The 25,698-nt window shown below is 33.0% G+C and overlaps 2 protein-coding genes and 1 long non-coding RNA gene across 3 annotated transcripts; 2 read left to right on the top strand and 1 right to left on the bottom strand.

The window, feature by feature from the left end:
• The first annotated feature begins 495 nt into the window (after positions 1 to 495).
• On the top strand, positions 496 to 2,005 carry LOC122198038 (CMP-sialic acid transporter 5-like). The gene is made up of 7 exons (XM_052771747.1): positions 496 to 545; positions 706 to 740; positions 951 to 1,058; positions 1,149 to 1,282; positions 1,396 to 1,472; positions 1,576 to 1,624; positions 1,710 to 2,005. Exons 1-7 carry the CDS (start codon positions 496 to 498, stop codon positions 1,773 to 1,775), a joined length of 519 nt encoding a protein of 172 aa, XP_052627707.1. The 3' UTR covers positions 1,776 to 2,005.
• Positions 2,006 to 4,519: 2,514 nt separating this feature from the next.
• On the top strand, positions 4,520 to 6,493 carry LOC111890460 (uncharacterized). The gene is made up of 4 exons (XR_002849874.3): positions 4,520 to 4,999; positions 5,299 to 5,360; positions 5,697 to 5,742; positions 5,824 to 6,493. It is a non-coding gene; the product is annotated as an uncharacterized LOC111890460 (long non-coding RNA).
• Positions 6,494 to 14,889: 8,396 nt separating this feature from the next.
• On the bottom strand, positions 14,890 to 19,275 carry LOC111890477 (replication protein A 70 kDa DNA-binding subunit A). The gene is made up of 3 exons (XM_023886594.3): positions 18,899 to 19,275; positions 16,724 to 18,550; positions 14,890 to 15,195 (listed from the first exon to the last, which is right to left on the bottom strand). The coding sequence occupies exons 1-2, from the start codon at positions 19,189 to 19,191 to the stop codon at positions 16,732 to 16,734; spliced, it is 2,112 nt and encodes a 703-aa protein (XP_023742362.1). The 5' UTR covers positions 19,192 to 19,275; the 3' UTR covers positions 14,890 to 15,195; positions 16,724 to 16,731.
• Between the last annotated feature and the right edge of the window lie 6,423 nt (positions 19,276 to 25,698).

The following is a 25,698-nucleotide window of genomic DNA, read 5'->3' as shown; positions in this document are numbered from 1 at the left end:
GAAGGTGGTTATGATCTATTGGGACGAACAAAGGACCAAATAAGAACCATAGAGCAAGTAAATTTTCCCATGGCTGCATGCAAGGTCTTGAAGTTAGATGTTTTAGTCATTGTTGGAAGTATAATGAAACACAACTATCAACAATAATCTTTTTGTCGGGTTATTTATTAACAACACTTGTTTGTTTCTTTAAAACATTAAAGAAATTATCCCTCAAAAAGGCTTACTTTTTTTTAGGTTAGTGCTGCTATTAATTAGTCTCCAAATATTGGAAATAATATGGAAATTCTACAAAGCTGCAGCATCACATAGTATTGCAACTAATTCTGGAAAGTTGGAAGTTTACTTTTTCTTTTCTAAATTGTAATTATTTAAGCACTTTAAAGTGTCAGTTCTTTTATTCTTGCAGATGGGACTTCTATTTTCAGAAGGGTAGTGTGATTTAAAACGTTGATGTATGTGATCTATGACAGCTTGTATTAAACGTAAGTTATGATGGATTATTACATCTACAGAAACATTGGTGGTAATTATAACTTTGGAGGGTATGTGATCTCTCCAGTGAATCAGCATAAACAATCAGTTGTAACTTGTAAGACACTAAGACACTTTCATTCTGCTTCTTTACACTACTTTATGTTTTTTTTTTTAAATTTTATTTCACTTTCATTTTTTCATATAGTGAATTGGTCTATGCATATGTAGATTTGAGAGAACTTCATATACAGAATCAGTTTATGGTCAGAGTTTAGGCTTTTGTGGAACACTATCAAATCCTTCCTATATTTTGAACTAAAAGAGAACTCCATTTACATGTAAAAAAATGGTTGAGTTGACTAGTCGATAACTCTATTTACATGTAATCTACTAACCAAAAATTCTGTCCTATTTTTGAACAACAAAAGAATGCAAAACAATTAATTATTGTTCTATTTTTTTTATTTTTTTAGGACCTGAAAGCTTTGATATTTTTCATGGACATTCAAAAGCTACCATGCTTTTGATAATAAACAATGCAGGGCAAGGAGTTTTATCGTCATCTTTCTTCAAATATGCAGGTAAAATAAGTAAATTATATTTCTTGTACAAAAACCCAAAATATAACTTATTTATTTTTAGTGATAATACTATTTGTTTGTGTAATGCAGATACCATTTTAAAAAAATATTCATCAATTGTTGTAACAATCTTCACAGGCTTTACATCTGCTGTTTTGTTTGGTCATACTTTGACTATAAATTCCATGCTAGGAATTTCTATTATTTTCATTTCAATGCACCAGGTAAATGGTTTGTGGATTCCGATGGAGTTTGAATTGGAGATTCCAATTCCTTTGATAGATTTCATTTCTTTCATAAACATTCTACCAACTTTTGCTCCTTTTTCTATATCCAGTTCTTTTCCTCTCTTTCAAAAGTTAAGGAAGAAGAAAACAGAGTGTTGGAATTGGAACCTATTAAAAGCAACAACAGGTACTACTATTAAGTTAGCAATATTTTAAAATTATATTTAATTCTATAAAGTATTTAATCAATATATACTGAGTTTTGAGAGCTTATGAATAATCTATGACAGGTCAAGAGACTCGAATTTCACTAATATGACAGTAGGTGCTAACAAGGAGGTGAAGATGCTTGCTTTTTTTAATAAATAATTTTGAGTACTTATATATAGAATCTATAATACTTGTTTTTAATTTTTTTTTTCAGGCTGTCATTGTGTGGATTCTGATGCAAGACAACCACTTCCTACTTAAGTCAACAGTTGACTTTTGAAATGAAAGAAGATAATTTGAATAAAAATGAGTTATTTTTCACTTATACTGTTCATGAGGTTTAATGTATTTCCAACTCCTCGAAATGATTGATGGATATAAACTTTAAATAATGTGTGCATTTTTTTCCTATTTGTGAGGAATCAACTTTCAGAGTTTCCGGTGGTATAAAATTGTGCTGATAAAGGCAGTTGTATGCAATTAGAGAAGGGCACATGGCAATTCCTAGAGACCACGAAGGTTAGTTTTGTAATTTCCTTCCTAATTAAAAATATTGCATCCTTTTTTTTATAAATGCTAAATGTGTTGTTAATTTTGGTATGGTAGATGCTCTGTAATATTCAACAAAAATGTTCAAAGAATCAAATCTGAAGACCAATCGGAAAACACCAATCTCATTTTCATCAACATAAAAGCTTTGTTTCCAACAAAGATCCCTGATCCAGAAAAAAGCGACAAGACATCAAAGTAAGTAGCACATGGTCCTATTTCCATGGGACTAAACTGGAATCAGAATCCAGTTCCATTCTAATCCTTCTTTTGAAAGCAAGATATCAATAGATGGAGAAGATGTATGTGGAAATGCAAAATATGAGATGAAATTAAGAATTATGGTACCTTATAATTTGAAATCAAATATTAATCATTGTTAAACTTTGACAGATGCTTTTTGTGTTTTAATGTTAATGTTTGGACTGTATAATTATCGGATGTTTGATGTGTTTTGTATTTAAATGTTAATGTTTGATTTGAGATTTTATAATTATTTGATGTTTTTGTTATTTTTGTTTTACATTAATAACCAAAATAAAATCTGATATTATATCTACGAGGGATTAGCTAGGGAAAGAAAAAAAATCACATCCTAAATTTGCGAGAGATCAGCTACAGAAAGAAAAAAATTCACATCTTATGTTTGTGACGGATTAGCGACAAGAAAATAGAACTTTGCAAGGGATTAGCGACGGAATATTGTATTACGTTTTGTCACTGGTGTCCCAAATAACAATATTAAGTGACCAATTTGCGATGGACATTCCGTCGCTATGCCCGTCGCAAGAAAAAACTGATCTGTCGCTAAACCCCTCGCTGACTCATTAGCCACACTTAAATTGGCTATAGAGTAAATCCGTCGCTGATCCGTCGCAAACGCTCTTTAGCGATGGATTAGCGGCGGACTCGTCCATCTCTAAAACCTATGTTTCTTGTAGTGTATGTATCACTGTATGAGCTTTTGATCAGTTTTAGTATGTGAATGCAATGAATTTATGTGTGCACTTTTGATGAATTATGATCTTAATATTGAAGATGAGTTGTTGATTGCATCACTTCCAATGGGTTTAGTTTACATGAATAGTTGATTGCATCATACTATCATAACTATTATTATCCCTTGGTTTTGGTTTTAAGCAATCCTCTTTTCTCATTTATCTATGACATTTATTATTTCCAGGACTTGTTAAGAAAGTTTCCCATTCTTAATAACAGATGTATAAGTGTGGATCATATCATTTAAAACCTGTTGCCCCTTGCATGGATTCAAGGACTTCATCATCCATTAAATTCAAAAAGTTCATGGTCTTATCGGTGATAATCCATTTATATCCTTCATTTATCACTCCTAGAGATGTTGCATTGGGCAAAAGGTGGGATGCTAAAAGTTGGAGAATTTTGCTATTGCCTTCATGATGGTGTTCCTATTCTTTTCGGGTTGTTGAATTCTGGACAACTTGTCCATTTTGCCCTAGTGATAATCATGTTCTATAAAATATATTCTAGGGAGTTAAAATACAATGGAATTTTTGGTATAAAAGGATGTGATAATTAGAGTATATATGGTGGGAGATTTTCAGAAACATTTGGAAAATAACAAGACTTAGTTGCTATTTTTGGTGATGATATTAAACTTCGTGTTATTTAAAGTCTTTCCCTTGATAAGGTTTATGCTTAATAGTTACTACTTCTATTATTTGTGAGATAGCCTATCCACTTTTGTTAGGCTACCACACAAATGTGATTCTTTTGGATAAAAAATTGTAAATTGAGTTAAACAGAAAGAACTAACATTTAAGAGTTCCACCATTTTTTTAATTTCTTCAATTAGTTTGGCTTTAAAATGTTGACAACATTAAAGCCCAGACAAATTATTCTAAAATCTACTTTGATTTCTGCACACACTTTTTCTCCGATCTTACTAAATCTTTTAAACGTATATGATTTTTATCATCATCAATTTTGATTAAAAACATTAATATTATCACTCTAACAAGATTGGATCTTCTAGTTTGTGAAGATGTACAAGTGTTTTGTATAATATACAAGTATATAATGCATTAGTAGTCTCGGATAGTGAGCTACGGATATGGAGGCTTTAACAATGACACATTGAGTCGTCAACTTATCCGGCTAAAAGAATTAGGATGATAGCAGCCATATTTTCAGAGAAGTTGATTACACTTAAACATAATTTTTGTAATTTGGGTAAATATGATATTTTAAAAAGTTATAGAAAGTATAAATAATATTTTAACTTAAATAATAATCGATTGATTAAAAACAATAAGGGTTTAAAATAAGTGTAGAATATCAACAAATGTTAATAAAAAAGATTTAGGTAAATTTGATATTTTGAAAATATAAGAAAGAAAAATATAATTTTTAGAAATTAGGTTCCACTAATGTTTAATAAAAATATATATGGAATATCTCTATCCTAATAAATAAGTAGAATATGGCCAAATGTCACTCTCCCAGCCCCTAAATTGTGTTTTCACGCTTCTTTTCTTCATCTACATTATCGATTTGTTCTACGAAAAATTCTGCACCGATCAAATCAAATCCAATACATTCAAGAAACGGAAATATACATGAAAGATTTCCAAATAATAATTGAAAATAATATGCATAAATCATAATTTCAAATTCATTCATATCCAATCCAATAAAATATGGAAGTTTTTGGATGTTTGAATTGTTGATCAGAAATTTCATGGCAATCCGCTCATTCCACCTTCTCTTTTTTATAGAAATCGGCCGCTTCATTGCAAAAAAGGTTTATGGTCAACCGCTTCATTCCAAAAAGGGTTTAGGGTTTTGGATGGTATTCATCACTACCACAAACTTCATTCCATTAATGATGAATAGGTTTACTTTTTTGTCTGATGCTGGAATCTTCTCATCGGAAAATCGATTATGCACGATTCTCCGTTTCAACATTTCTCTAGGGTATGATTTGCTCATCAAAGCTCTTTACTTGCCATTTTCCTTGGACACCCACACCCAGTAAAATGTTTCTTATATTGTTGTTGTTGTACATTTGATTGTTTTGTGCACTTGATTTTGAAAACTACGGCTCTGAATTGCAACTCAGAATTCTATGGCAATTTTAATTGCCACTATTTTTACATAATTTTGTTCAGGAGAAAAGGCATTCAAGGGAGACTAATTGAATTGAAAAAGATTGTGGATTTAAGGTTTGATTTTCTGAAATCGAATTTATTAACTTTCTGCTTTGGTTTTTGAAGGTCACTACTTCTGGAATAGAACTGTTGGAGCCGACCATTTTCTTGATGCGTCACATGACTGGGTAATCTATATATATTCTTATGCTAAATCAAATACATTTTAGGTAATTTAAAAGTTAGAGAATAGGTATTAACTCAATGTAGATGGCTCCTTGACTAAATTTTTTAATTTCTAATAGTGAAAAGGGCTTAACACAGATTGATTTCCTTATGCCTAATATGTGATTTGGTATGTAGGTCCATGCAACATACAACAAGTCATTATTAAAAACTAAGTTCTACTTGATTATACCTCGAATTACCAATGAGAAAGCAATAAATAGGAAGGGATATTTGTTATGAGGATTTAATTTACTGATGTGTACTCAAATTTCTAACTAATTGTTTTTGTCACGTAGGCATGATGGAGAGTTTCAATTGATTATACATTACACAAATGCTAATGTAAGTTCCATATTAACCCTTTTCAACAAGATATATATGTTATGTTAAAAAAACTTATAATTTCTATTCTTTTATTTGCAGAAACTATTAACAGTCATGCTCCAGTAGCTCCACAATATGATCATCCCCAACAGGCTCATTACAATGACCATTTCAGATGACAAGGATGCATTAAAGAAAAAAAAATGCTTAAATATGAAGCTATTTTCAAGAACCAGGTATTAATACCATCTCTTATCCCAAAAAAAATATTTTTTAAAGTGTCATATGATTTTTACACTTACAAATTGAAATGAATTATCTTGGTTGGGTAGAAAGAATTGATGAACAAATTTTTAAGTCTATTTGTAAGAGAATCATTTTAATGATTTATAAAGTATAACCAATTTTGATTAAGCTCTAGAAATTTTTATGATTGATACCAACTTAAGACTCTATCAATCATCTTCGTTTGTGTTAAAGTCTTTACTAAAGTTGTTTTTTTTCCGTATGCCCACCAACTGTTTGTTAAAATGCTCAGAATCCAACACTAAAGTTTTGGCTTTTTACTATATTTGTGATTGGTGGAGACCAGTAGCAGATTCTGAAAATGGTTGAATCCATGGTGGTGTATGCTGGTGTTTTGCCTGAGTACTAATTCTTACACCATTCAAATATATTCTTTACTATTTTGTTTTGACTTTTGGTGTTATATATGTAATATGTTAATGTTTAACAAATTGAAGAAGGTCTGCACGATAATCTTTATTTCGCTGGAGGAGCGATTGTAGTGCCTAAATTGATGAATGATAGTAAGGCTGAGGTTGAGGTTTGGTTGCCATTCCATTCTTAAATTGATGAATGCCGCAACCGAATCTCACTGGTTAGAGAAACTAAGATTCTTACCGTCATTAATTGCAAACAGAAAAATATAGAATTCTAAATATATATATATATATATATATATATATATATATATATATATATATATATATATATATTCTTTTAACTGTTGATTGAGATGTTAGACAGGTTATGTTATCATTTCTAATGGTATTGCTAAACTTGGAAACAAATATGTAAATATATGTATGTAACTACATTATTATCGGTCTTAGTTTCTCTATCTTTATATTGGTCGTTATTTCAATTATGTCTTAGAACTAAAAAACTAATTTGGAAATCCAGTTCTTTATCTAATTGTAGATAATTGTCACTCTAAATCAAGTCATGATCACTCATCGATATGTTTACATACTTTTTTGGTGTTTCTAAACGAGTTTTGCACAAGTTGGGTTGATTGATTTTCTTTTCATTAAATTGGGTTGAAAAAAACTAACGAAAACAACAACAATATATATTAATATTATCAAATTAATATGTAATTAAATACTTACAAATCACAAAATTATTAAAAAAAAGTACAATATTACATACAATTCATAAGATTTCTAAATTAATGATATGTTATTTTATTACATAATTAATTTTTTAATTCTATTTAAAATCTAAAATATCAAGAGAAATAAAAAAAAATATATGCATTCTTTTTTCGAAGTAAATTAATATTCAAATATATGCGTTTTATTTTTTTATGCATCAAACTTAAATTTTTTTAAGTTATGGACCAATTATTAATGTATCTCATATTTAATTATGGTGATAATCTTTTTAGTTAATGTATTTCATATTTAATTATGGTAATATTTATTATAATTAATGTTTTTTATATGTGCCCTGACATATGTTAAAAAATCTCTCTTTTATTTTAGAATGTTATAACTTACAATTTGAATAATTATCTATTTGTGTTTAGACAGTTTAGTAACCATTGAGTAGCCATTGCATCGTCATATTACTTTTCACATGAAGCCCAATAATTTTAAAGTAAACAAAATTATTATTAATAAAACTAAACCTAAGTTATTACTTTAGTTATCAATAATTTAATAGTTTGTTTTAATTTATAGTTAGTCAATTCCATTGCATTGATCACTTATTAGTTTCAAAATAATATATTTGACTAACAAGAAATATATGATAAGTCAAGACTATTGGGAGGCAGGATCCATGCGATGCATAACTTTTCGTGAAATTCCAATAATCAAACTGATTGTGACCATTAGGGAGGAAGGAGTCGTTTCCCTCCTCCCGCTGAAACCGCTAAACCCTAGGCGGAGGGTATAAAACCCGTCCAACCCCAAAACTGCCGACCCCATCTTCTTCAACTTTCCTCTTTGATTTGTCTCCCAAACGGGTTTTTTAAACCACTAAACCCCTCTCTTTCTCTCTTGCTTTCGTCCCTTCCATTCCTTTCCTCCACCAACCCGCCAGGACTCCTTCCTCTCTTATAGATACCAATCTCCTTATTATATCAACTAGTATTGCAATTGAAACTAATAATTGAACAACGTAATCTCTTTATTATATCAATTAGTATTGCAATTGAAACTAATAATTGAACAACGTAGTGCAAATAACTAATTATAAGTAAACTAAATGATTCATAAATAAACTAAACTATTTATAAATTTTATTAAACTACTTCTAAAATAAACTAAACTAATCAAGCATAACAAAGTATTTATGCGAGATATAAAACACGAAAACTTACAACATGTCATTATAGCATGTTATTCAAGCCGACATAAACTTTTTCACAATGATTGCATCTACCGAATAGTTTATTTAGTTGTTGGAGTTGCATAATGGTCCAGCTATTTGGACCATCTTTAAGAATTTTATGTTCTTAAAGGACCTTAATAATTATTTTAACTTTTTTCCTAAAATAAACTAATCATTACAAAATAATTATCTTTTTATTAATTACCATTACATAATATTAAATCCCTCATCATTATTTTATATTTTACTTTAAATAAAACTAAGAAAAAACATCATAAATGGTCCATGTGGTTTCTCAAAATCTGAAGTTTAATCCTCGTGGTTTAAAAACCTCATAGATGGTCGTTGTGTTTTCAAAACTTTTGACAATTGGTCCTTATTGCTAACTCTGTTAACTTTTGTCCGTTAATTGAGGGGCATTTTCGTCATTTCACACCATAGGGACCATTTATGATCCTTTCAGTTATTTTTAAAAAAAATAAAAAATAAAATAATATGCAAAGGGTCTCTCTCTCTCTCTCTCTCTCTCTCTCTCTCTCTCTCTCTCTCTCTCTCTCTCTCTCTCTCTCTCTCTCTCTCTCTCTCTCTCTCTCTCTCTCTCTCTCTCTAAGGTCAACCTATGTATAGTAAGAATTATAACTTTTTCTTTTTCTTTTTCTTGTTCATTTATAATTTTCTTGACCATCTTAATTAATTCCACTCCACAGACCATATTCCATATTCTACGGATTCATTTATCTCGTTTTAAAGCACGATCATACCTTTCCACACCCACACCCCCTTACCAATTATTTCCCTTCATAATACCTTCGATTGGATTCATCTTCTTCATATACGCATCCATCATCAATCCATTCATAAATTCAACAATCAGATAGGGTTTGATGGTCTTTCGGACGAAGGTCTTACCTTAGGACTAAGCCTTAACTCATCGCCATCCATGGTCAAACCCAACACCATGGGTTCCACAAAGCTTCCATATCAATGTGTTAGATGGGTGCTTTACAGGTTATGGTGCTGGAGTTGGATGACCTTTCAAACCATCACAATGGGTGGAGTTGGAACACCAAGCTTTGATATAAAAATACATCACTGCTAATGTTACGATTCCTTCTAATATCCTTATTCCGATAATAAAAAAATTAAAAAAAAAATAAAAAAATAAAAACCTTGAATATGCTTTTACTAACCCTTTGAATCTGCTTATTTATTTTGAGATTTAAACTTCGATTTGGGGTTTTTCAAGGTGGATAAACTTGTTAATTTTTTTATTTTAAGTAGTTGGATGGGGTGTGTTGCATCTAGATTTCAGCAACGCCGGGGAGGTGCCAGAGGACAGACGGGAAGAAGTGGCAGTGCGCCAAAGACTTCATTGTTTGCTTCTCACGAGAACCACCACAGTTTGTCAACATTCTTGGACATCTCTGTCTTTGTTCTTCAGAAACACCACCATCAAAGAAGTTACCTTTCATCAACATCGAGTTCTAATTACCAGACGTTTCATTCACCTGCTAACTCCTATAGTGTCATCGTCCTTCTGTTTCCTATTTATCGGAAGGGAGGGTAAGAGTTTCATCGACATTGATTTCTCCGGTGACTCCATTGGGTAAGTTCTTCCAACGATTCATACTAGAGGATGATTCTCAGAATGTGTTTCCCTTTGGCGGTGTGTGTGTGTGTGCTGGTGTTCTTGCACTGGTGTCGACGGTAATGGATGATGGAGAAAAGAGAACGAACAGGTAGGCGGGGAAAAAAGGTTCACGTTGGGAGTGATGAATGTAATAGGAGAGAGAGAGAGAGAGAGAGAGAGAGAGAGAGACCCTTTGCATTTATTTTATTTTTTATTATGTTTTTTAAAAATTAACTGAAAAGATCATAAATGGTCCCTGTGGTGTGAAATGACGAAAATGCCCCTCAATTAACGGACAACGGTTAATGGAGTCAGTGATAATGATCAATCGTCAAAAGTTTTGAAAACACAGGGACCATCAATAAGGTTTTTAAACCACGGGGAGTAAACTTCAGATTTTGGGAAACCACAGTGACCATTTATAATGTTTTTTCTAAAACTAATCATTACATAATAAAAGAGTTCAATATAAAGATTTGTTTATAGAAAAAAAAATATCATTTTTATAAAAAAGTATTAAAATAAAAATATATTCATTTTTTCAAATCTATATAATAAAATATTTTAAATAAAAAAATTAATTATTTTTTCTGTTTTTAAATAAAAGGGAATAATGGGATTTTTGGTGTGTAGATTTTCGTTTCAGATTTGTGTATGTTTGTGTACATACATGAAACAATGGTCGCTATAGATATATGTACCGTCACTATATTTTCTATTAATAATACTTAGTTTTCATTTAAATATTTAATATCATTTTATTTTTATTTCTTGGTTTTCTAAAAATATTAAAATATAGAAAATATTAAAATATATAAAACACGTTGACACGCTGTATTATTATTTGATTATAAAAGAATAAAATATATAATAAATAAAAAGTTGATAGTAATTAAATGATAGATACAAGTTTTAAAATAATAGTTTTTATTAATCATATAAGTTATTGATATTATAAATATAAGGAAATTTATACCTACAAAATCATTAATGAGACGGCCCCTAAGAAATCTGGGGTCCAATTAGTAGGACCCTTGATATTATAAATACACCGAAATTTATACCTACAAAAATCATTAATGAGATGGTCCCCTAAAAAAATCTAGGGTCCAATTAGTAGGACCCGTTGCATAAACTTATTCTAAATTTCCGCACTGCAGTTTGATTTGCTAGCTTCCTCAAATAATATGTTCGGACAAAAAATGAAGCGGTAGAACGAGAGCTACTTCCTTCCGCTCTCAACAATTTCCAATTAGGTAATATTCGAAACTTCAAGCTTTGTATTTGTTAGAATTTTATGCAAATCTAGAGAGAATTACAGTTTAAAGTGAGAAATATGGTTGGGTATTAAATGTTATTTAAATGGTGATTTTAAGGAGGGAAAAAACAAAATGATGTAAAATAGACGTTAGCCTCAATTTATACCAGTTTGTTAGTTGGTTTGACCGGTATGGACAACTCCATTCTTCACACAAGACTGGTTTGTACTGGATGGACCGATTTGGAGTGTATATATATATATATATATATATATATATATATATATATATATATATATATATATATATATATATATATATATATATATATATATATATATATATATATATATATATATATATATATATATATATATATATATATATATATTGGACCTATTAGGACATGCCTATATGTGAACAACGATAGTGTATAGAATCATCAACATGTTATGTTATTATGGACTATGTAAACAAATAAAAGAATACACCACAAGACTTTTTCAGCAATTTAAATAAAATATAGTCCTTTTCTATTCTATTAAAGTCATTTGAGAAATGTTTGACTTTTTATTTCAATGCTTTTTACCGGCAAAAAGCTAAAAATTTATAGTAATTTTTTTCTCAAATGATTTCAGTCTAATCGTTTGAAAATGGGTTAAATATTTATAGCATTAGCTCATTGTGTTATATTCTATTCATCTTTTTCTCCTAAAAGGGTTCGTCTTTGTCCTTTTCTTCATCTTCATTGTCTCCAGATTGAGATTATGTATCTACATTTGTTGGATCATCAATGTCATAACCAGATTGGCACATTCCTCTTCATCTTCTTCCTCGGAAACCTCTTCTACAGCTCTTGATGTTCAAAGCTTTCAGGGCTATCTCTAGATGCATCTCCCTCGTCGGAAAAATGATCTAGTGCTACACATCGTACACCACCATCGGCCGCCAACCACCATCATACGTCGCTGCCCACCCACCCACCTCATCTCTATCTCTCTCTCCACCTGCCAGAAAACCCTCATTTCCCTCGTCGGAAAAACATGCTTAATCGAATCAAGGAGGACCATTTTTGCAATTTTGTTTATACACTAATTAGGTTGTGAGTTACTTCTCACCGCATGCCTACCTCACCATTAAAGTACCACCGGAGAAGACATTGATGGATAAAGGGAGAAATTAGGTTGTAAGTGCATCTTGAGGCTTTTCAACAAATCACTGAGGGAGTGTTTGGATAAATAGTTTTTAGTTTATTAGCTTATTGCTTATTTGTTTATTGCGGTGGGAATAAGTAATTTTTTTAAAATGTGTTTGGATTAGCTTATTACCGTGGGAATAAACAATAAGCAATAAGCATTTTAAGTGTTTGGCAAATAAAACAGTTTGTATGAGTAAAATGACCAATAAGCAATAAGCAATACACAATAAGCATTCCCCCCCCCCCCCCCCCCCCCCCCCTTCATTGCTTATTAAAATCAGCTTATTTTGTTGATTCCTACCGCAATAAGCTGATTTTTAAAGACTCATATCCAAACACTTAAATTTGCTTATTGCGGTGGGATTAAACAATAAGCAATAAGAAACCTATTTTTTCCCTATCCAAACACCCCCTGAATATTAATAATGATCTAACCCAAAAAAATGTTTTTTTCTCTAAGCGGAGTGAATAGGCTTTTAGGTTAATAATATCAACCATTTATATTTATGAAATCACTTTTAAGTCTATTTTTTGTGCAAAATTTGATTATTTTAAATATTGTTTTTTTTATTTTGATCTCCATTAGTAAATATTAAATTTCTAATAATATATACTAGAAATTGCCCACACCTCGCTCCACGGGAGATGCATGCGGGGTTTTGCATAACGCCAGAAGTGTAAGGACAAAATCTACAAATATACAAAAGTCATGTGGTAAAATTGTTAAACCAAAAAGGTGTAGAGATAAAATATGGCAATATATTGCAGGGGCGTGGAGGGTAATCTGCAGATTTTCTATAAGATAAGGACTATTTTGTAATTTTTTTTAAACGAAGGGACAATTTCTTTAAAAAAAATACACAATGTCCCTTTTTTGTAGATTGCAGGGACAATTTTTATAATTTAGTTTCTTTCCAAGAGTCAAACTTGCCAACATACAAAATAAAAGACTACTTTAAAAAAATAATTAAAAAAAATCATTGGGGCCTTTTCTGTAAATTAAAAAGTTACAGGAGCTAAGTATGCCAAAATCCAAAACAATTGTGTCAAAACTTCAAAATTAAAAATCTTTATAAAAAGTCTTAAAATGGTGGAATATGGTGGCAAAACTTCAAAGTTCATTATGAATGAACTTTGCTTTTTAATATATAGTATAGGTCCGACAATTTTCGATACGACCCATGATACGACTTATGACACGACATGAAATAAATAGGTTTGAGTTGAGTTTTTCAGTCCGTCAACACGTCAAACCATCAACTCATTTATTAAACATGTCATATATGAGTTTCTCAAAAAGTATACGGATTGATCCGCCAACACGTTTAGAATTTTAATAAATAAATAAATATATATATATATATATATATATATATATATATATATATATATATATATATATATATTTTAAATGTATTAAGTATTATACATTATACATTATATATTTTATACTAGGATAGAACACCTAATATCATAGACCATTTGACATGTGAGTAACCATCTGCTGATTTGCATTGCAACGCGTTTGATGTTTTCCCTAAATAATCTAAATATCCCACAAAAACAATGACATGAACGATTGAGTTATTATCGAACAACGTTGACGCCTGTGATTGAATTTATCTATGTTTGTATTAATGTTTTAGTTTAAACATGTTTTCATGCATGTTTATAACTTTCATTTAGATGTTTAAGACTTAAGTTTCTAAAATTCGGATATGTTTGCATCAAAAATTTATTTAAGTTTAATTATCAATTTTATTTATGGAATCTGACTTACGAACATACGAACCCAAATTTGACCCACGAACCCGCCAACCTGTGAACTCGTATAAATAAATGTTTTGATGAGTCATATATAAGTTTATGTTACAAACCCGTCAACCCAGGGCCCGCCAACCCGTGACTTGTATAATTAAATGGGTTGTGTTTGGATTGGTATATTTTGACACGTCAACCCACCAACCCGAACACGACACGATTGTCAACCCTAATATAATATAATTTATTGTTTTTTTATTATAATCATAATATTATACAACAAAAAAAAAACAAATTTTAACAATATCTATTTTATTTTTTTGTTGTGTTATAATATATAGATTTTATTCAATGTTATTATTAAATACATTTTAAATAATAAACATTTAAAAACAATAGATCATATGAAAAAACTATGACAAATAACAAAAAACAAAAGCAAATCCTTTAAACGTGGTTAAATTAATTGCTTTAGAAGAAAATGTTTTAAATGTACTTAAATATAAGAGAATATTTAGATTAGCAGCATTAGTAGAAAGATAAAAGTGGGAAAACAAAAAAAAATTATCTCATTTATCATTTCCTTTCATTTCAACAACTTCCCATCATTTTCTCAAATATTCTTTAGACATCTATCCATACATCACTTCATTCAGACAACACTTAATAAATAATTAAATTAAAAAAATTAAAAATAAAAAGAAATCTTAACATATATATATACATATCCATGCAAAATTAAAGATAGTAATAAAAAAATTAAACAACTGAACATAACCAATTCTACAGGATAAAATAACAACTATCATACTAGAAAACTACTAGGAGTAAAATAGAAAAACATTTACCAAAACAAAAGACACAAAAAAACATCTACTTAAAGATCCATGCTTTGCTTCCAGGGGCAAATATGTCATAAACATAAAACTTCACCCCAATCTTCAAAAACCCAAATTGAGCAAATCGGTGTTATACATTGGAGCCAGTATCACAATAAAGATCTGCATTCATAAAATAAAAAAAATTATAGTTTATGTCCCTAATGAAGAAATAACCAATTGGTGTTGGACTAAAGAAAAAAAAAATGACCATTTTATCCTTACATTCAAAAAATTATTTCACAATATTCAAATATTCATCAATTTTAATAGGTAAATAATTAGTGTCTTACTACATTAAGGTTGTGTAGCTTATTTTTCGAGTTTTTTTAAATTATCATGTTTGGCAAACCAAAAAATGCTGATAAGCTAGCTTTTTAAAAACTACATAGCGCTTTTTGAGTTTTTTTTTTTAATTTCTCGAAAATACCCTTAATTAATGCTAAAAAAATAATCTTCTAAATGTCCTTTTATGTCATTCTATATCTTCCAGCTAGTTTTTACTTTTTACCAAACATTAATTTTTACCAGCTAACTTTTCAACAGACAGCTAGATGTTTAGTCGGCTAGCTTTTCAGCTTTTCAGCTATCAGATATCTTTTGAGCTATTCTATCAAACATAGAGTAAGCCGGATTTTTTTTCATCTCAAACTCAATAAGTAATTATGTCCATGTTCAAATTAAGTCAAAGAGTAAACTACACGAATGGTCCCTATGGTTTAGCGTAATTTGCACATTTGGTCCCTGACTTGTTTTTTTAACTCAGAAGGTTCTTATTGTTTGTTTTTGTTACATGTTTGGTCCCTATCTTACCTAAAAAGACTATTTTGCCCTTGATTTTTTAATTTATTTAAATAAACACACCCCCAACCCCACTCCTCTCACCTTACCTACAGAACCATTTTTCCCTATTTAAATAATAGTTATTCTAGGTAAAACAGGGACCAAACGCATAACAAAAACAAACAGTAAGAACCAAGCACGTAACATAAACAAACAGTAGAGACCTTCCGAGTTAAAAAAATAAGTTAAACACCAAGCACACAAATTACCCCAAACCATAGAGACCATTCATGTAATTTACTTTAAGCCAAAAGGAAACAACCATATATAGATGTCCAGATTAAGTGCTTAACCCATTAAGTCAAAAAGAAACATCACCTAAGAGTTATTTAACTTAATGGCATAAAATCCCTTAAGTTTAGCAGAAATGTTCGGTTTTACCATTTTACGTATTTTTGGTTCATTAGAGCCAGAAGTTTGCAAAAAAAATTTCAATTTTACCATTTTACATATTTCTAGTTCATTAAAGCCCTTAAGTTTTGCAGAAATGTTCGGTTTTACCCTCTTTTCTGGTTTATTAAAGCCCTTAAGTTTGACATTAATGTTCGATTTTACCCCATAAAAGGGTAAATTTGAAAATAAAGTTGCAAATCTCCGGCTTTCATGAACCAAAAATACATAAAGGGGTAAAACCGAGCACTTTTGCTAAACTAAAGGGTTTTTATGTCATTAGACTTTTCAAATATAAACTAATTTTGTCATATCATGCATATAAGTCCTTAAAAATCACAAAGGCTAATCCCAATATGTTGCATGTGTGTATAAATTTGCATCATTATGACACTATTAATCAATATTGATTACATACCTTTAAAGTTAATAACCACCATATGCAACACCAATTCCACCACCAACACCACCACAATGACCGACCTGATTCGCAGGGAAAACACCTCCCTGCCCCTGCCCCTGCCCGATCCCAGAAGGGGCAGTTCGGTCAGCACCAGAACCAAGCCCATTCTTTTCAATCTCCAAAAGTCTAACCTTTGTACTTGATGAAAACCTAATCTTTTCAACTTTCACAACACTCGATTTCACACGCTGTTCATCACCCCAACTCTCTTCCTTCACTTTCAACTTAAAACAATACTCATTATGAAGAACACCACGAACAGTTTCAGTAAACTTATCATTATCTTGCTCTTCATATCTCATATCATGCAAATCTTTAGCAGAATACCCCATAATCTCCTCACCAATTTCTTGAAAAGCAGTCACCCATGTTGACCCAGTATGATCTTGAATTTCTAGTTGTAAAATATATCTGTATTCACACTCATCAACAACCTTATCACATTTCAAACACTTCCATTTCCCATCTCCATTATCCACAACTTTTTTGCTGCATTTTCTTTCACCTGCCATTAATGGACATGCAGTGTAGTAAAAGTTTTCAAGTTTCATATGCCAGATTGTGGCATTGATTGTTATGTAATCAGGTTTTTCAGAAGTCCCGAGTTTTTCATCTTTGATTTGAGAGATAGTTTTGAATGAATCTGGATGTGTGGTGGAATTAGAGAGAGAATTGAGTGACATGGATACAGATGGGGTGTTTTTTCCAACACTTTCAAACCATGTTTTGAGTTTTTTAGCTTCTGGGAAATCAGGGTTTATGCTGAGCTGGCTTGATACTATACTTGTTAATGTTTTACCATTGAAATCACATGCTCTAGCTGATTTCACAGCAAGGATAGGGAATTCACCTGAATCAGACATTTCTTGAAGTGTTTGACCTTCTTTGTTACAAAAGTCACCCCATAAAGTCAACTCAATGCTTCTTGTAGACATGTCTTTTAAAAAAATTGTTCTTTTTTGAGCTTCCATTCCGTTTTTTCTTGTGATTGATGATATGGGGTTGACATTGGTTACAACACCAATGATATCTAGAACTGTGTTGTTTTCCATTTCTTCAACTTCACTGATTAAACGGAAGTGAAACTGCTGATGTGGAATTGAGGTGTCATCATCGAAGCATTGCTGAGCTGTCGAGGTGTGGTCGAGGGTGATTTCAAAGTCGTTTTTGAGATGATTGAAGGCTTTTTGAGCAGGTTTTAAGGTTCCTTTTGAGAGATAGTAAACTTTTCCTACTTCAATTTGGTTGTAGAAAGTGTCGGCTACTGTATTGAAACAGGTGGCTCGGATTTCTCCTCCATCAGAATCAAGAAGATCAAAGGAGAAAACTTTTCCATCTCCTTTTGCGTTGTTGTAACGTCTGAGTTCACCTTTTGAAGTTACTCTGGCTTTAATTGTCCATCTACCTTGATAGGGATTTAGAGCTGCAATTGGTATGATTCTTGGAGGAGCTTCGTTTTTAGCCATGGGTCCTCTGTTGGCATACATTGGTGGTGGTTGAACTGGCGGCATACGGTTGTTTGCAGCAGGGGGTGGTGGAGCACCATAAGAAGGTAAGCTTGTATTGGAATGTGGGCGAATAACAGGTCCAGGAGGTGGAGCTTGGTTGGAAAATCGGGTGCCATTGACAGTTGGTGGTTGATTGGAAGGAGATTGTGTAGGTGGTGAAGGTCTTGTCATTGAAGGAGTATCTCCACCAGGGAGTTTTAGAGGGAATGGCTTTGGATCACCAATGGTATCACACTTTTCCATAATCACATTGAGATTGATGATGATGATAATACTGCACAAAATAAATTGAAAGAATTATACAATAATTATGAAAGATAGGCAAGAAGTTGTATGCACATGGGAAATGCAAAGATGATGCAAATAGAAGGTTAATCGTTAATGTGATTCATATCATTAGCTTCAAAGAATGATTGATTGCAGTTCCCTAACAATAAAACTATGAAATTGACATGCAGTATATGACAACTTGGTCAGAGGAACAAGAAAAAGAAAGATAGTTTTATCATAAAACCCTAAGAATAACAAAAAAATAAAATCTTAAATCCATGGAATCAATTATATTTGCACAAAATTCTTCGAACACAAACAAATCAGAAATGAGAATAGATATAACACTTACGGGCGTTCACGGATCGTATTACAAACAAACTCAGTCAACTGAACAACCGAACCCTTCTGCAACTGTTGAGAGGTGACTAACTCATTGCGCTGAGTAGCAAGCATCCCTTGCTGATGAAAAGAACCATCAGATAGCTGTACCCTGTATCTATCCCCATTGTTTTCTCCACCACCCCCAGTCGGATTTTGCGTCCGAATCAACCGAATATCCGTCACCTGAAGCACCGGTTTCAGATCCTTCGATTCCCCAGCCGTGAGAATCGATATTGCGCCGGAGGTAAGATTTACCGCCATAATCTTTGATCGGATGAAATGAAGCGTGATTGCAGTGATTTAGAGGTTTTGAAAACCCTAAAGAGTGAAGATAAAAGCGAGGGAAAATAGAAATGGAAAACTTTTTAGGGAGCGCCAACAGGTGTTTGAATGTTACATTTTGCTATCTCTATTATGAAATATTACCAAAATAGACCCTGGCACTTGTAATATTTAAACCTATAACACGTGTCCAATTTGGCCCCACCTCGCCACGTGGAACTTCGATTAAGTTTTGTTACTCATATCATACGGTGGGTTTTTAACATGAAGATAATAAGAAATTTTTCAATATGGTTGAAATTATATTGAAATCTAAATTATATTTTGGTGTGAGATTTTTGAAATCTAATCCATGAAGATAACAAAATTTTTCTCTATACTTCATGTCAAGGGTTTCAAAAATTCAAAATGGCTTTCAAATTTTCGTGAATATATTTTGATCAATGGAAATTGTAATTTTACACTTTACATTCATTTCTTTTTGTCAAATATCCCAAAGTTCACTTCAAATCTGTTTCTTGAAAAGCCCAATCCAAGGTTCTTATACTTAAAATCAAATTTAAAGCCCAGATTCGTCCCAAATTTTTTTTGAAGTGGCATATAAGAATTTCATTGTTTAATGACACAAAATTCATTATTTATATGGTGTTATTTTGTTTTAATCCTGATTTTTTTTTATGTGTCATTATATTTTAAAAAATGTTTTATTTTTTGACATTTAGCGGTCATTGACAAGTTATGTTGACATGTCATTTTGGTTGATGTGGATACATTTTATTAGTGTGCATTTAGCTTCCGCAAATACATCTCGGTTTGCATTTAGGCCAATATTTTTTTAATCCCCAATTATCATTATTTTTTATGATTTATGTGCGCTCACCAACAAGTATTTTAAAAAGCAATCGCTTGAAATGAAAAGGGAAAAACTCTGAAGGCAATAGTCGAACTCGCAACTTCTCCTTGAGGATGTTGGAAATAATGTCTAAAGTCATCAACTATTGATATATTTCTAATAATAGCAGGGTATTTTGTGTTCGGTGACAACAAAACAAGTTAAGCACTTCAGAAATATCAAAACACAAACTTCGGTAAACTCACAAAACTTCTGAAAAACATAAATCAAAAGAACATGATATTTAACATGGTTTGGTCAAGATGAGCTACGTCCACAGGCGAAGGAGAGAGAGAGAGAGGGGATTTTATTAACTTTCTAGAACAATTACAAGCACTCAAAATTGTATCTCGCTTTGAGCTCTCACAGAAATCTAGCAATTTACAATGATGGGGTATAAGTCTATTTATACTTGAGGAATCAAACCTAAAATCCTAATGGGCCAAGCCCATTGGCCCATAGGCCAATAAATGGTGAAAACCAATCATAATCCGTCATGCAGCATCTTCTGGAACATTCTTGAGCATCATCTTCTAGGTATACTTGGATCAACATGGCACAACAAAGGAATCAATATGGCGCATCATGTACCAAGATGGTCCATGATGGCACAACAACTTCTTCATGGCGCAACAGCAACCCTAGATGGCACAACAGGGATATAAATGGTGCAAGAGCATCAAGTATGACGCACAAACATCAATCTTGGAGCAACAACATCACCATAGAGCAACAAGCACATGTATGACGCAACAAGGCAATGCATGGCGCTACAAGAAGCATCATGGCACAAGAAAAGAATAAAATGTCGCAAGAGAATCCCTCTTAGCCCATCCCTTTATCAAATAGCGCAACAAGGACCCCTTGTTGCTCTGTATCCCTACCAAGTGCTCCAAACCCCCTTGTACATGATTCGTTCCTTTGGCACATGCTCCATGAACCTCAAGAGCTCCATTGAGTTACAAGTGCTCCAAATGCTCCATGCTGGACAAGACTTCATACCCTAACAATCTCCCACTTAAAGGCTTGAACAACTTCATATGTCATTCAAATTTCACTATTCCTCAAAGTACTCCCTCCCTCACACACACACACACACACTCTTTCTCTCTCTCTTTCTCTCTCTATGCCAGTCCATTATCTTCAAACTTTTAAAAGGCCAGTTGAAGCCATGCAAAGCTTTAACTTCTCAGTGGTAACCACATTGGTGAATATATCAGCTGGATTATTCGTTTCAATGATTTTCTTCAAGTTTAGAGTTCATTCATTGATTAACTCTCAAATAAAATGGTACATCATCTGAATGTGTTCGTTCTGCTGTGAAACACTGTATTCTTTGCTAAGTGAATTGCACTTTGGTTGTCACAATGCAATATACAATCCTCCTACTGCATTCCAAGTTCTGACAAGAAACTCTTCAACCATATGAGCTCTTTGGCAGCTTCTGCAAGTGCCATGTATCCTGCTTCTGTAGTTGAAAGAGCAACACTCTTTTGTAACCTTAACATCCGGTTGATTGTTGTACCTCCAATTATGAACACATAACCCATTGTACTCTTGCCTGAATCTGCACATCCACCTAAGTCAGCATCACTAAACCCTTCTACAACTACTTCTTTTCTTAAACACAAGGAGCACTTAGTTGTTCCTTTTAAGTAGTGTAGCAGCCATTTCACTCCTTCCCAATGTTGTCTTCCTGGATTTAACATGAATCTGCTCACAACACCCACTATTAGAAAAGTATTTATATATAATACATTTACAACATGTGCCATTGCATGTTTAATAAAACATTATCAATCTTACCGTGACTAAGCTCACTAACTCTAATATTATAAGATAGGTTTAAAGAAGTTTCTTTGATTCGTAACGAGAATGATTTTTAAATTTTGATTGCTTACCATCCTCACCACCTTTTGTGTTTCAAGTAAAGTTACCAAAATGTTTTGATATGTAACATCCCCCTCTAGCACGTATCATATAGGTTTAAAGAGGTTTCTTTGATTCGTAATGAGAATGATTTTTAAATTTTGATTGCTTACCATCCTCACCACCTTTTGTGTTTCAAGTAAAGTTACCAAAATGTTTTGATATGTAACATCCCCCTCTGGCACGTATCACAATATTGTCCGCTTTGAGCCACTCGGCACGAGGACTTCCCAAGGGGTCACCCATCCTGGTACTACTCCCGCCCGAGCACGCTTAACTGCAGAGTTCTTATGGGATCTGATGCCCTCACGACTTTAAAATGCGTTGTGATAGGGAAGGTATCCACACCCCATATAAGGAATGTTTAGTTCTCCTTCCCAGCCGATGTGGGATCAGATCTAACCCACTTTCACCCCCCATTATAGGGTTCGACGTCCCCGTCGAAAACATCGACCCGTGCCCTGGCTCTGATACCATTTGTAACATCCCCCTCTGGCACGTATCACAAAATTGTCCGCTTTGGGCCACTCGACACGAGGACTTCCCAGGGGGTCACCCATCCTGGTACTACTCCCGCCCGAGCACGCTTAACTGCAGAGTTCTTATAGGATCTGCTGCCCTCACGGCTTTAAAACGCGTTGTGATAGGGAAGGTATCCACACCTCTTATAAGGAATGCTTAGTGGGTTAGATCTGATCCCACATCGGCTGGGAAGGAGAACTAAGCATTCCTTATAAGGGGTGTGGATACCTTCCCTATCACAACGCGTTTTAAAGTCGTGAGGGCAGCAGATCCCATAAGAACTCTGCAGTTAAGCGTGCTCGGGCGGGAGTAGTACCAGGATGGGTGACCCCCTGGGAAGTCCTCATGCCGAGTGGCCCAAAGCGGACAATATTGTGATACGTGCCAGAGGGGGATGTTACATGATAGGATAATGTTCAAGTTAAAAGTATTAACTTAAGGTATTAAAACAAAATATCGTTTTATAAGTAAAAACGTAATTCATATGCTACCCATGAAAAATAAAATATTTTATTTATAATTTGTTCAGCGTGTGCAGTTTGTCGAACATCAATCTGAGAGTAGTTGAAAATGATGTTGCATTCATGAATTTCAAGATTAACTTGAGTCAGGGGATCATGCATTTTTGCATGGTTGATTCACCATCTAATCTACTGTAACACCTGTTTTCCATAAGGGGTTCGTTTAGGTCATTAAGGAGTCAAAAGCTTGGTTTTTTGGGAATACCAAGCATCATGATGTGGCCAAGCCTATATGAAAAATGTGTATCCAAGTTGTGGTCACGACGTGACATATAGGTGGTTATGATGTGAAGTAGGCTGCAGCCCAATGCTATAATCTTTTAGGGTTTCATTCGCATTTAAGCCTCACTAAGTCGATTTTAGGGTTCATTATCAGCCTCCATCACCATAAAATCTCAAAAAACCCTAATCCTAACCCTAATCCCTCCTGGTGGTTATTGGCCTTTTTGGTGCATTTGGTAGCATGAAGAAGAAGAAGGAGGAGGAGAATAAGAAGGTATTCTAGTATTGGATCTAGCAAGGAAACCTTATCATCATTATGTTCTCGTTCTGGAACCTTGTAAGTGTCCAAGATTCAACATTTATGCTTCTAGGTTACTAGATCTAAGTCCTTATCCCTTTATCTTCAAGTTTGAGTAAGCTGGAGTGATGACATTCCATAAAGTTGGCAACTTTATGGATCCCTGAAGCCTTTTGAGTGTATTTTGGTTCAAATTTGAGATTTGGTTGTGAGTTGGCATCATTACATGAGTTTGAAGTCATTTTCTTAGCCTTTAACCTAGAATGGATTAAGGACATTCATGGGGCATGAATGTCCATCAAGTTGAAATTTTTATGGACCTTTAGAGTCCCCTTGATATTTTGGAAAATTTGGGGTTAGAGACTTAATGGATTAAGGACTCAAATCATTAAGTGGATGTTTCATACCGAAGTCACAACGTGATGGAGGAAGGGTTACATGACTATTTTATCTTATTATACTCATGACAAGACTAAGGGATGTTCACATCGTGACGCTTGTTGATGTTGGGTTTTGAGCATTCTAACACTCCTATGGTTTACATGCAACCCTAAGTACCTTGGATCTATGTTTTCTCTAATATACATGCAAATACTAATATTCCAAGGTATTAACCTATCTATCATACAATCATAGATACTTGGGTAATAATATAGATATAATACATACCTCATGTAGTGTAGCTTGACTCCATGGGGCTTGAGTGCCTAGTGCCTCAAATGTGACACCTCAAATGGCTCACACAACATCAAATGCTCTTAGAATAACTTAGAGAGAAATCCACACTTCATGAAATCGGCTAGCCCTTCTTTTACACACACTAGTGTCCGATTTTGGTGAATAACATGATGCTTATATAGTGTGTTACAATTAGGGTTACACCATGTAAACCCTAATTGTCATGACCTTTCATTTCCATGACCCTTGGGTTATGTAACCTCCATGGAGCATCCTATGGGTTTAACCCAACTTGATTATCCATGGAGCTTTGGCCCACTATATAAGTTATGGATGATTTACACAATCAACCCATATATTTAATTAGTCTTCTTTTGATCACATAATTAATTCTTAATTAATTCTTGATCAATACTAATTAAATATTATTGTTCTTATTATTAATATATTAGAACTTATAATATATTAATAACCATAAGTGTCTTATTTCTCTCATTTAGTCTATCCAAGTGCATGATGCCATGCAACCTAAATGGACCATGCCGAGTCGAGTCAAGTACATACCAAATATAGTTATGGACTTAAACATTAACCCAACAGTCTCCCACTTGGATAAGTCAAAAACTATTATTGCGTATGACTTCAAAACCCAACTAGCAATCGTAGCTGTCCAAAGCCGCTGTCAAACTCTGACCCTGTAACTGAACTCTGACCTTGTCAATGACTTGTCCATTAGATAAGGGATCATATATTCCTCCATTCTAGATATCATATGGACTGAGACATGGATTAATAATCATTCTCTCTGTCCATTTGTTGTTTCCCGATTTTCGATTTATGACGACTAACTGATTGAACAAATCACATCAGTCCTGGCTTAGCCAAGCACTCACATGTGTCATCACTAAATCATCGAGGGGCCCATAGATATCGCTTTTATCCCGAAGGTAAAAGGAATGGATAAACGTCGACTCATATGGCTTGTTCTACTACTTGTTGAGTCATACATAAAGGCACGTTTTATAACATTGAGTTACTAATGCGTTTTCGTGCAATCAATGTACTATCAACTCATAGTAACAACTCATATCTCTAGTTTTGAAGAATATAGGATATTATTGTCTCATGATCACTCGTGATAAAATCCATGAAGTGATCCAAATGAGCGCGGGTTGAATCCAATACTCAGAACTTATGAGCACTCATGAGTGTTGTAGCGCCACTTTATCCACCAACTGGGACCTCTACAAGCCAACCCATGATAGTCTTGATTCATATCTACTTCCAACATATGACCGACTATGGATGGTTTGAATAACTTAGTCATTCAGGAAGAATAACCTAGTTTATTCTGGAAGTCAAAACATGTAAAATGAAACACAAGAATAATTGAATCTAATATGGTATCAAAACCTTTGAATATA

Source organism: Lactuca sativa, chromosome 5, assembly GCF_002870075.4.
Source record: "Lactuca sativa cultivar Salinas chromosome 5, Lsat_Salinas_v11, whole genome shotgun sequence".
In the NCBI taxonomy this organism is placed as follows: Eukaryota; Viridiplantae; Streptophyta; class Magnoliopsida; order Asterales; family Asteraceae; genus Lactuca; species Lactuca sativa.
This window is presented reverse-complemented; position numbering and strand designations above follow the sequence as displayed.